The 12,726-nt window shown below is 41.3% G+C and overlaps 1 protein-coding gene across 1 annotated transcript; it reads right to left on the bottom strand.

The window, feature by feature from the left end:
• Window positions 1–219: 219 nt before the first annotated feature.
• On the bottom strand, window positions 220–12,712 carry PGRMC2 (progesterone receptor membrane component 2). The gene is made up of 3 exons (XM_041482306.1): window positions 12,338–12,712; window positions 2,468–2,623; window positions 220–1,439 (listed from the first exon to the last, which is right to left on the bottom strand). Exons 1-3 carry the CDS (start codon window positions 12,663–12,665, stop codon window positions 1,342–1,344), a joined length of 582 nt encoding a protein of 193 aa, XP_041338240.1. The 5' UTR covers window positions 12,666–12,712; the 3' UTR covers window positions 220–1,341.
• Window positions 12,713–12,726: the final 14 nt, after the last annotated feature.

The following is a 12,726-nucleotide window of genomic DNA, read 5'->3' on the forward strand; positions in this document are numbered from 1 at the left end:
TCCCCCACCATAAATTCACTAGCATAGGTTTAGTCTCTTAAATATAGCTTACCTGAGTAAGTCTTCAAGATTCCTCAACAGCTGGGACTTGAAAGGGAAAATCACTCCACCAGGACAAAGACCAGTGGCTGCTTTATCTATCCAAGACTTCTCCCCCTTTTTATTGCATCGTATTCCAGCTCTGCTTACCAGCTTCTACACAAAGTCTGACAGCACATGTGGTATTGTACATGCTTTATTAAAATGGTACTCGTATTTACAATATCTGCAGAAATAATCCCTCCCAAGTCTTGCATTCAGACAGACACACACACAGACACACGCGCGCAACGCCCCTTCACTCTACGGGGGTGTGAAGGCTATGCTCCCAAAAGTTAGGCAGCTTCTGGAAGAGGAGGAAGGGAGACTTTTTTTGTGTGTTTGTAATTCCTTAAAAAGAAGCATGGGAGTATGCATTTGGCCATCACAATGCTAATTTAAGTATATGTAGTATTAACATATGGCAGTAACACTGAGTGCTCCTCTTTTACATTCTATACACAGAATGACATCAAGGTTTTCCAGTCAACAGAACATTCCAATTCAGTCTCACTGCTGCTTGTAGTGACTATGAAACCGCAATTTGGGGGCTGTCCCTTAAAACAATTCAAGTCTATGTAAGCGAAATAAGGCACAATTAATATTTGATTTGATTTAGAGGATGGGAAAAAGGGGGAGAGGCAGGCTTCAGATAATAGTTGTTGTAGAAGAAACTTTTTTTACCCAATCCTTTTGAGAAAAGGATGAATTTTATCCCCATCCTAATCTACGTGGACTTCTCTTAGAGAACTGAAGGATTCTGCCGGGCTGCTAACGCCCACACACAAAACAAAACTGGTAATTCACATTTTTAACACCGGCTTCAGTAGTCTCACCTACTGATGCTGATGTGGATGAGTACATCTTTCTTTTAATGCTGAAGGAGAAGACACACACGAAACAAGATTCAAACCTTCCTCTGAGCTTGAAGACTCACATCTTTTAGAGAGCTTGTAAGGTACACTAGTTGAAGGCTTCAGCTTACTGATAAAAAGGAATAGCATTTTTGCCTTTAAATCCCTGGCCCCTCTTCACTAACGAAGCCTAACCAGACATTACAAATAAACTGCAACAAAAAATTTGGCAGCACAAAGAATGTCTAGTATTCAAATCTTCATTTGTGAGTATATTATTTTCCTTGTACAAAACCTGTTGAATGTTTTTTCGCAGCAGATGAACTGTACCCAAAGATGCAGGACATTCTGTGATGGGGAATAAGAGGTTGCAGTTCCGAAGGCCCCTGACTTTGGTTGTTTACAAAGTTCATTCCTGTTTAGTGTGATCCTTGGTATCTTCCTCATCTGTGTATTCTGATGGTTCTTCCCCTGGTTTTAGGAGTCTACCTACGTAGTCATATTTTTCTGAAAGAGATTTATGATTCCATTACAATTAAATACAGCTGCATTTGCTTGCTAGCCCATACCACTGCAAATTCACTTTTTTCTCCGACACACTACAGTTCTAAATCTCAGTCACTGAAACTGATGGTAATTTAGCAGCAAGCTCAGCCTCCCAAAGCAATCTTTCTACCATTATTTTCTCTAACTGTGAGTACTTTGTTTCCATTCTCCTCCAGCTGATCAGGCAAGATTTATCACCCAAGGACTAAAAACCAATGCTCTTCAATCCTGCAGCCTGTTTTGATTTCAATTAGTGTGAAAAATTATTCCCCCTCCCTCCAGAGGCATAATTCCTTATTTGTCAGAAATTATTTCAAGACAAACTCATTCAACCCTTTACGTTAAAACAACTCTTAGTCCTAAAGATAATTCCATGGCATCCAAAGCCAACAACCTCAAGCAGGAGTTCCACCAGCTAAGCAGATGAGATTTGGGAGAAATGAAATTCTGTGCCAAACAGCTAACAGAACAGTTTTCTTGTATAAAAGTTTATAAAAGCTATAGTGACATATAGTGAAAGACTCTGTGGAAGAAAGGCCTGAAATCCCTGGTCTGGTCTTAAGTTTCACTGCGCACACATTAGAGGGGACCTCGCTGCAGTCTACACCTCCCTTATGAGGGGACAAGGAGGGGCAGACACTTTGCTGTGGTGACCCCCAGGTTGTGTCAGGGGTGTGTTAGGTTGGGTATCAGAAAAAGGTTCTTCACCCAGAGAGTGGCTGGGCACTGGCATAGGCTCTCCAGGGTCACAGCACCAGCCTGACAGATTTCAAGCAGTGTCTGGGCAATGCTCTCAGGCACAGAGTGGGATTTTTGGGGATGGTTCTGTGCAGAGCTAAGAGTTAAAATCGATGATCCTTAGGGGTCCCTTCCGACTCAGCATATTCTGTGATAATATTACTGTCAACACCTCTTTAAAAGCTTCCCCAAGCCCAAATCAGTCATTTTTATTAAAAGCATTTCCTTAAGCTGATAATTTCAGAATTTACCTTTAAATTGCATTTCCCACTCTCTTACACTTTCCATCTGTACAGCATTTAAGTCCGATAGGTCATCATATTCATCTCTGAGTGCATCTTTATCTAGACAGAAAGTTGCTAGTCCCCTGGAGGCATCTCTGCCAGCAAATATTCCATATGGACCCTCTGAAAACAAAAAGACAAAATTGATACCTTCACGTCTTTGTTTATGGTAACCAAAGCTCAGTTCTTTATGTAGTCTGCCAAAGCCATACATTAAATTTCTGCAGTGATGGGAACAGCAGCAGTTTCAATGCCATGGCTGTTTGACATTCAACAGCACTGCAATTCAATCTTTAATATCACTAGGAGATAAAGTCTGCTGAGAGAAGCAGAACCAGGAAAATAGCTTTGAAGGGATATCTGGAAAAATCCCTGTCAGTTGATGCAAGCCAGTTGATGCAAATTCCAAAGGGACCAGAGGCTGGAATTCAAAAGAAATACACTTCTATTAAGCAACACATTGAATATTTACAAGTCAGATATGAACAGAAGCAAACTGCATAGACATCTTAATTAGAAATCCATTATTATAAATAAATAGAACTTAAGAGGGCTAATTAATGATTTCACTTCACTTACAGAATCACAAGAACTTTCTATATCTTTTGTGACATTTCTTACTTCTGAGGAAATCACCTCATTTCTTCTGGAAAGCAGATTCCCTATACCCCTAGCCTGTAATGCTCTGGAAACCAGCACAAATTGTAACATTAGGAATATAAAGCAACTGCTTCCTCTGTGCTTTTTGACCAATGCAAAGCAGCAAAAATATCCCAATAGAATTTTGAGCAATGACTGTGAAATAAATATTATTACCGAGAGAAACGGATGGTTTATAAACCAACAATTTGCAGGGTACTTAACTGAAAGAACTTTAGACATATTGTCATCTTAGATTTTCTTGATCTAAAACCAAATACCTTAAATTCAGATGAATTAAAAACCCCCAAACCAATACAAAAAAACCCAAAAAAATACGACTTAAAATTTTTCTGCATTAACTGCAGCAGCCTAGCACCAGAGACACCCAAGGCTTGCTACAGAGTGCTCTCCACGTGGTGGTGAACAGGCCAGAACCCTTCTCTGGCTTACCTCTCAACAGTGGCCATCAGACTGAAGAAAAGGCAGCACCCATGGGCAAGAATGAACACAATCAAGTGGCAACACACTGTCCTTCACTCCCTCTACTGCCTGCTGGAGCGCCTCAGACCTCTTCTGCAGTAGGATGAACCATGGGGAATCATTCTGAAAGGCTGGTTCCTCCCAGGCTGCTTGCTGCAGCCACCACACCTATCTGCTCCTGCTGGGCAGTGACTCCAGGGCTGGGACACAGGCTGAATGCAGCAGGGACAATTCCTGAAGCAGGGAACCCGAGCACCATATGGATCAGAAGAAGCGATGTCCTCACCAGAACTGGTGTTGTCTCTCCACCCCAGAGTGCTTGGCATTGTAAACTGGTTAGAGTCAAACCTGAGAACAGAAGGTTGTCCTGCATGCCAAAGACAATTCCCTCCTCTCTCTGGAAATCAACCAACTGATTTCAAAGTACAATTTCACAAGGAGTAGGTATTAGAGAATGAACTATCAGCTGGAAGTTTGCACTGTACCAGTCTGACCATAATGATGAACAGCATCTCTGTGCTCATCCTTTCAGGTATTTAGCTCCAAGAACAGCATTCATGAGAACTATCTCAGGAATCAGGGACTACAGGTACAGTACTTCAGGGAAACGAAGTCAAGAGGGCTACCTTTCCTATTTGCATCCTCAATTAGGTATTTATTTGAAAAGCAGGATTTAGAGACTGAAATCAATCCTGTACCAATGCACTCTGCATGCTCAGTCACTTCCACAGGACAGGCTAAAAGGCAGCAATGACCATCATCTGCAACACAACAGTTTCTCCAAACAAAAAGTCCTGCTTCAAGCAAAACTCAATGATTGCTCATTCAAATGATCAAGTTTTTGATGTTCTAAATGAAGAACATGGGAGCTATAAACAGCACTTAGAAACACCACAATTAGTAAATCCTTAAAGGCAATTAGAAATTGTTACGTAGTGACCCCACTAACAGTATTCTGTCCCCATTTTTTCCTTTCTCTGAAGTGTTTCAAACAAATACATCTGTAAATCCTACTACTGGCACAAGGTGTTTTCCAAACTCTGGCTAACCAGAGAGTAGCACCCTGCTGCCCTTCCCTTCTACCCTGCATTTAGTGGTTTATGGAATTTCACAGCACCAGCTGAGATGTCACCTCTTGGTCCACCAGCTTGATTCCAATTATTTACATTAAAAAGAGAATTATATTTATCTGTATCAAGCACTGAACATTCTTAAATCTCAGTAACACACTTAATTGAAAGCATGAAAATTTTCAGAATACATCAGCTTGCATTAAGATTAATGGATGCAAAATTTCTGCAAGTATCTAATCTCACATGCTATTATACCAAGGTTTTATTCTTTCCTAAAACTGAATTTGAACTTTAAGATTCCAGAATGTTTATTACAGAAGTATTCAGAAGTCACAGAGGACTCATCAAGCCATGTCCAAGCACTCAGTGGAATGCTAACTTGTAAAAACCAACCTTTGGACTCAGCAGACAGCATTTTAAATTCCAGCTCTGCAAATTAACTTAGAAATGTGTTCTATTCTTTAATCCTATACTAAAAGGTAAATATTGAATTGTGATTATTAGCAAATGGTGCAAGCTTGGCTTCACCTTGGTTCCTAAAGCAGAAGTTCACCAATCTCAGTATGAGCAAGATCTACTTCAAGATTTAAAGCTTCCATTTAGGTTCTTTACACAGAGTTTAACTACAGTATTTTATATTAATACAAAACATACAGGTCTGGGGTTCTGCTCTAACCCCTAGTCTATCACTCACTTCTACACAAAAAACTGGTGCAACAGTCTGAAAAAGCTATTTTGCATATCAGATTTCACTGCACTGGGGGAAGTCTCCAGGAAGGTGCCAGAACATAAAATCCCAGGGAGAAAATATCTTTCAGGAACATGACTGAGGTGGAGACATCAGTGCAATCCTAGACACACTCCCACGGAGTTCTTTCATGGCCTGCTGCAATTTATTCTGCAGGCCCTACCCACAGTCCTTCTTTCCTTTCCTTTTGTCTGCCCACCTATCTAGCCTGGATTCTGCTGTAAATAATTGATTGCAGCATGACATGACAGACACGCTGAAGAGAGGGCAGGAACAGTGGCTTGTAGCACAGGTACGTAAACCAAAGCAACTTTCTGGGACCAGATCACACAAAATTTCAGTGGGTTTTTTTTGGTTTGTTTTGCTGTGTCCCCAAATTAGCCATTTCACAGTCAAATATATCTTTAAAAAATTCTCCTCCCACTCCTATTTGGGATAGTACAACAACAAGAGTCAGGGAAGTGTAAAAACCAATTAAAACACATCTGCTACATGTTACTTGGTTATATGGAGGTACTAGTCTTCCATAAAGGAAAGCTGCTCCTTGAAGAATGCTTTTATTCCCATCACAGCTTTCACATTTAAAGACCTCTGTTCCAGAGCCTTTGTTTATTTTAGTCCTGAGACCAGTTATCAAGCCCACATATTTGCCTGCCTATCTCCACATCTGTACCTCCACGTTCATACACTGCATTTCCCCTGTATAAAGTCCTCATCCACCTTACAACTCCACCTTGTATAAAGTACACCCTTCTCTAAGCTACAACACATGCAAAACATTGCTACCCACCACCTGCAGAGCTTCACTTCCTTTCAGAATCCAGTCAAGAATTTAGCAGCCTTAATGAATTTGACATCCTGTTCAGCCTGACATTTGTCATTATTCACAATAAACTGGGTACCCTGAGAATTGTTAAAGTCAAAGTCTCTTCAGACAATAAAAATACATTCAAGATTTCTGCATCTCCTAGCGCTGGTTTGGTTCTCTAATGAAGATTTAATTTCTCTTTGCAGACAAGGAAAAAAATCTATTCAACTTAAAGCAACATATTAAAAATTTTGAACCATGAAGTTTTTATTTGGAAGCACTGCTTCTAGTCACTTCCTCCAAAACAGGGTAAACTGGATCTTGGAACAGCACATATTTCAATTTTCAGCCAGTTTGGCCAACAGCTCCCCCAGCAAAACCTATGCTGGATCTACCTTCAGAGTATATTCCTGGTTGCCAAAAGGCTCCCTGACCATGTCAGTTTGGTAGCAGCTTTATGGAACATCCCAGACTATTGCTCCAACACCAGCAACGTTGTACACTGAACTTTGGATGGCTCCAAGGGGCAGCACGGGAATACACCACAGATAGCCACGTGTGAACTTTATAGCTAATGAAGTGATAGGTGAGCTAAGAATTGTGGTCGTTTTCACAAGGCCCATGTGATCTCTCTACAGAAGTCACACAGGTTAACAAGGTTCAGTTTTAAACCAGCAGCTTTGGTTTCTTCAACTAGTCAAAAAGCACTTCAAAGCAATCACCAAATGTGCATCTGTGGGCTCCATACAGCTACTGGAAATAAACCCCAGTTTTGTATGAAGTTTAGATACTCATGGACAACACTTGTTTATCTGCAGACAAGAATAAGGACTAATCTTCCCTTTAATGTGAGTTAGGGCAAAGAGAGACAGGCTACAAAATTATTAACAACTACACTATTCTACCACTTTGCTTACTTTTTCCACTCTAAAGTGAAACATTCACTGGCTGTTTCAAATTTTCTGTCAGAATCCTGACATGTGTTTGCTCAGTGTTGCATCTTTCATGAGAGAATGAAAAAGCTGAAAGTTAGACTAAGCCATTTGCAGATGCAGCTTGAAAGCAGAAGGTTTCTAATAACATTTATCACTGGGAATTCAAGGTGACATAATTTTAACTTTACTGCTCCAGATTTACATGAAAGGGAAGATGTGGGTCAATTTTAAGTTACAACTTGCATGGAAAGTATGTGTTCTTAGGAGATCAATCCACATGCTAAATGGGAACTCTACAGATGTGAAGTCTACGTGCCATGATGGAACTGCCCAGAAACAGGGGTCTAAAACTGACTCCTCAGGCACAAGGTCAGAGAGCCTCACTCTTTTGCTTACTTGCTTTTTAACTCTGTGAAAAAAAAAATAAAAATAAGTGCAAGAATCAATGAATGACCCAATTTCTACTAAAGGGGCAGACAACAAGCACTGGTAAGAGAGCCCACAGGCTAGCAGTCAGGAGCTTTCTAGAAGACAGCTGCATTCTTGAGCAGGACCTAGATTCAACATCTTGGTTCAGTGAGAAATGCTCTAACCACCAGTTTATTTCCTAATAAGACAAGCAAAGCTGGCCAGGTTTTTTCATTCAGTGAGGGCAATGCTGCTGTGTATTGGACTTAACATCTACATGTCAGTAACAATTCATATTAACTAACTAACAATTCATGTGATGTCACTATCACATTTCGTATTATCTTGCTTTGAGCACACCTGCTTGATCAGGCCCCTCAAATATCAAGTGACTCAATGACTTCAGAGGTTTTTTCCAGCATAATAAATTCTGTGACTGGAACATGATTGGTTTAAATAGGAGCCAGGAATTTGTACAGACCTCTTATGAAACACACAGTTGTTCAATTTTAAGAGATATACTGAGGTTGTGAAAAAGGGAAAAAGAAATTTAAAAAACAAGAAAGAGAGAGCTGACAGACACACAGAGCAGAAGCAGAGGAGGAGACAGAGTGCTGATCTTCCTGCACAAAACCACTTTACTGCTCTCCATGAACATGGCCTGGAGGCTCAGAACCACCCTGGTAGCAAAGGCCTTTTGACCAGAAGTATGGAAACAATCGCTCACCAATATTGTGTATACACCTTTTAGTTTTATTGCTTTTAGCTGGAACTCCACTTCTCTGTCCAGAAAAGCTATTCCTCTGAAAAGCTGAATCCCAGGGTGAGAGACACTTCCACTACATAGACAACCAAAGAGGTGACAAACATCAGAACGACTGAGAAGACTTTCTCACTTGACAGAAAACACTTCTTTCCCCCAGTCCTATCCTCTGTACTTATCTGTAACCCCTCAGCCTGTTGTGTTCTTAAGATAAGGCTACCCTTAACAGTATTCTCCAAATACAACATATGTAAAGTCCCTCCTGCAACACTTCACTCTAACCATACCCTTGGAAAGGATGTATGGAAAAGCACCACTGCCATGTGGTCAACAGAGACACTGTGAAATTTATGGCACTGACTTCCAAAGAAAGTCAACAGCATCAGATTATTTTTATACAAATTACTGGAAAAAATGACGGCTGTTTATTACAATGAAATAAAGGCAGTTTTCCCTTCATGGAAAATGAACTATGATGGAATATTTTTTGTGGAAGGAAGTACTACTATCTAATCTATTCTTCTTGGAAAATCAGAGATCTTCATGACATCGTGAAAGACAAGTGGAATGAGAGATGAGTTGACAGTGACAACATACTGCAGTGAAGGAAAGTCAGGAAATTGATTTTTTTAAGATCATGAAACATTAAGAAATAGATGTGACGTGAATAGTTGCATACTCAGGGTTGCACATAATCTTGCTTTGTCATGCTCAAAGATGCGTATTTTTCATAAATGCACAAAGTATTTACTAAGCTAATCAAAACCTGTTTATGGCATTACCTTGGCATGCAAATTTAACTGCTAAATATTAAGATTTGCTGACATAAAGTACACTAACTCTTACAATGCTCTTCTACTGACAAATACACAACCAGAAACCTCAATGCAAACAAACACACAAAGTTTCATGTTATAAGAAATGAAAAGTAAAAGACTGTCTCTCATTGTAAGATATGAAACCAACACAGCACACACAGAAAGTATTAATGACTAAACCCTAAGTCATGAGATGTGATTACAGATGGGAAATCATCCCAACAGAGGTTCTCTGACTGTCTGCTTATGAGATATTTTTAATAGTGTACCACTAATTGTTTACTTTATTTCTTTTGGAGTTGGGATGATAAAGGGAAAGGCAATTAATTAGATTTGATAATCAGTCAAAGCATTCTAGGTCACTTATTCATCTGTGCACAAGCAGAGGTGGAATTTAATACACCTAAGCGAAGCCTTGAAACAAATGCTGTATTTGCAGGAGAGAGCAGCATTTTGGAAAATAACTTGGAAAGTAAAGTTTTAAATTCAGAGTTCAATGTAAGCAAAGTGGTTTTTGGAGGCACAGACTGTTATATGTGCAGTGTAGCCTTTTTTTACTCTTAGCTAAAATACATTAAGAGATACCAGAGACTAACAGGATACCAATGAGATAAACTGTAGAAGGCTTAAAGACAGCATAACAAAAACAAAAAAACAAAAAAAAAAACCCAAAAAACAACAACAAAAAAAAAAACAAACAACAAAAAAAAACCACTGGGAAACATTTGGATTAAATGTTCAAGAAAACGAAGTTTTCAGTCATGGCTGTTTGAAAGTATGGCTTCCGCTATGTCATTATTTAAAAATACTGTATGTATGTAAAGGGCTCTTCAATGAAATGGACCAAAGTATAACAGGTGTTGCTGAATGGAAACTTAAAACCAGGAGACCTCTAAATAAAATCAGAAGTTTGGTGGAAACTTTAATGGAATCTCAACTGTTGGACAAAAATCTGGACTAGATGACAATTTTGTGTGTTTTAACTTTCTGCTATAAGTAGAAAAAAGAGGAACACCTTGGCATCCAAACTACACTGAAGGAGGAAAACCAGACCTTACTATGAAGACATGAGAAGCCACCTGAGGCAGCCAAGTCATTCAACATTAACCCAGGCCTGCAGACTTGCTGAAGTCTGACAGTGAGCCCTCAGCCACTGCTTTCCACTGCACTCAAAGCTGAAGCACTCTCTCTTCACATCAGTACCTCAACAATCTACTAAAGGCTCACAGTCAGAGCCTGAAATATCAGCAAAGCCAAAGCCTCAGCTCTTTCTTCTGTTAAAATTTGGCCATGCTTTGTTGGTATGCTTTGCACTTCCCTTGCCACATTCCAGCTATGAGACATAAAATTTCCGTGAGTACTCCTGTGGACATCTGGACACTCTGGCTGAAGCCTTTCTGAAAAGATCTCAACCAGCTGTAGGAGACTTTTCCACTTGAACTCTTCTCAGGTTTTTAAGGCTGCAAACTATCTACTAGTGTTCTTCTTTTCAGCCACTAAACAGCTGCAAGAAAAAAATTCCCTGATATGTATTCAAAGAGGGAAACCACATCAGCAGGATTCAGAAATCATCATGTTTCGCAGAGAACGCACAGCTGATGATGCATATGGTTGAGCTTTACATGCAACATCCCAAGTTACAGATCTGACAGACGAAAACGATGTCACTCCTGTTAGAAAAAGGCAATCTTTCACGACAGGGACAAAAAAATAAAAAAGCCTTTGTCCCTCTTGATGAAGAGCTAGAAGCACTGCTTTTAAGGAAACCAGCAGCTACCAGTTATCAAAAAGCAGACTGATATACTAGAACATTAAGTTTTAGCTTCCTCACAATAACAGGCCTCCAAAGGTTGACAGTGTGAACCACTGATGGTATCTGGAGAGGAGAGCCTAACAATTAACTGAAGTTTGATACACAAAAGGGAAAAAGTCAATGTTCAGATCAGGGTTCAGTATTATTTCACAGAGCACTCTGCCAGCTTAGGGGTGTTTCAAGTGTCATGCTGCATTTTATGTCAGCACACAGGTCTCAGTTTAAAAACCCCTAAATAAGAGAGACAAAAGAACTAGCCTGATTAAGTGTCATGAAAGCTGCAGCTCACCAGGCTGCATTTTCTCAGCTTTAGTGGTTAATAAACAACATAAAACATGGCAAGGTACTTTGGATTCCACCATGAACTTTTACAGTACCCAGCCAAAAAAAGCATTTCAATTCAATTACAGCAGGTTCACTTTTTGCAACTGGTATCACAAACTTGGAGCATAAAGTAGTTACAAAATTCTAGCCCAGTTCAACCACAGAACTGCCTGTCCCTTCCCCGCCAAGAACCAAAGGCTTGTAACATGCCAGCTTTGTATTTTTCTTTTTGTAACCTCAATTATTAAATAATAATAAATTATTACTTAACTTGAACTATTTCCTGGGGGAGTGGGAAATATCCTCTCTCTCCTCCACCGCTCTCACAAGGAAGATTGCCACGGTTATTATGAAAACTCCTGCACAGTTTGATTAGAGCAAGTTTCCCAAACCACCATTGTTTAAAGAAGAAAATTATCAGCAGTCATAAGTCTCATTTCCTTTGGCATCAGTCGTGAACACAGTGCTCACCAGTAAGTTTACCCACCTCATTATTAAGAATGCTGTTTATCACGAGAAAGTGTGCTGCAGTTTCACAGTGTACAAGGTGAATACAAAACCAGAACATTTCTCTGAAGCCTGTTTTTCTGAACCTTCGAATACACATTTCCTCTCCGAAGAGGAGTGTTGGCTGTCTGTCTGTTTACAAGATTGGCTTGATTTCTGCACTCTTCCCAACAGTAGCAACATATTCATCCCAGAGCTCTCCTTGCCTATCTTTATCCTGACTAAAAGTCACACTCAACATGGCATTTACACCTAAATAAATAACCAGCTGCTTGGGTTCCTCTCCTGAGCCGTAAGCGCTAGAACGAAGAAAGCACTGCTCAGCTGCACTTGGGAAACCTACTAGAAGAGACAGAAGGGAAAAAAAAAAAAAATAGAATTAACCACGGCACATCCAAATCAAGGCATCTGGGAAAATGACGGCTGCCTGAGGAGAACCCAGACCCGCTGAGCATCACCAGTGTAACACCGCCGGCGGGTCCCAGGCCGGGACTGCCCCCATCCCCCCGCCGTCTCACCGGGCCCGTAGAACTTGCTGCCTTTGGTCACGTCGAAGACTTTGCCGTTAACAGCCAGGAGGATGCGAGGGTTGCGAGCGCCGTCGAACTCGCGCAGCTGCTCCAGGGAGAAATCCCGGCGCTTCATGCGCGGCAGCGCGGCGGCCTCGCCCTGCCGGGCCGCGCCCCCCGGCCCGTTCCGCGCTCCCCAGCGCAGGTACAGCCGGTAGGCCGCCAGCAGCGCCAGGGCCAGCAGCCCCACGCTCAGCAGCATCTCGCCGCCCGCCACGGCCGCGCCGCCCGCCCGGCCCTCCTCAGTCCTGAGCCGCCCCGGCCCATCGTCCGCCATCGCTGCCCGGACAGCGCGCGCCCGCACGGGACACGCCCGCCCGCGGCCACGCCCCCGCCCG

This window comes from Pyrgilauda ruficollis, unplaced genomic scaffold (assembly GCF_017590135.1).
Source record: "Pyrgilauda ruficollis isolate IOZ18807 unplaced genomic scaffold, ASM1759013v1 scaffold58, whole genome shotgun sequence".
Classification (NCBI taxonomy): Eukaryota; Metazoa; Chordata; class Aves; order Passeriformes; family Passeridae; genus Pyrgilauda; species Pyrgilauda ruficollis.

Excerpts from the sequence above, each read along its gene's own strand:
- PGRMC2 (XM_041482306.1), bottom strand. The coding sequence starts at position 12,665 with ATGGCGGACGATGGGCCGGGGCGGCTCAGGACTGAGGAGGGCCGGGCG. Across the intron at positions 2,624-12,337 it reads CAGCAAGTTCTACGGGCCCG|AGGGTCCATATGGAATATTT; the intron begins GTGAGACGGCGG and ends TTTTGTTTTCAG. Across the intron at positions 1,440-2,467 it reads GTGGGAAATGCAATTTAAAG|AAAAATATGACTACGTAGGT; the intron begins GTAAATTCTGAA and ends AATCTCTTTCAG.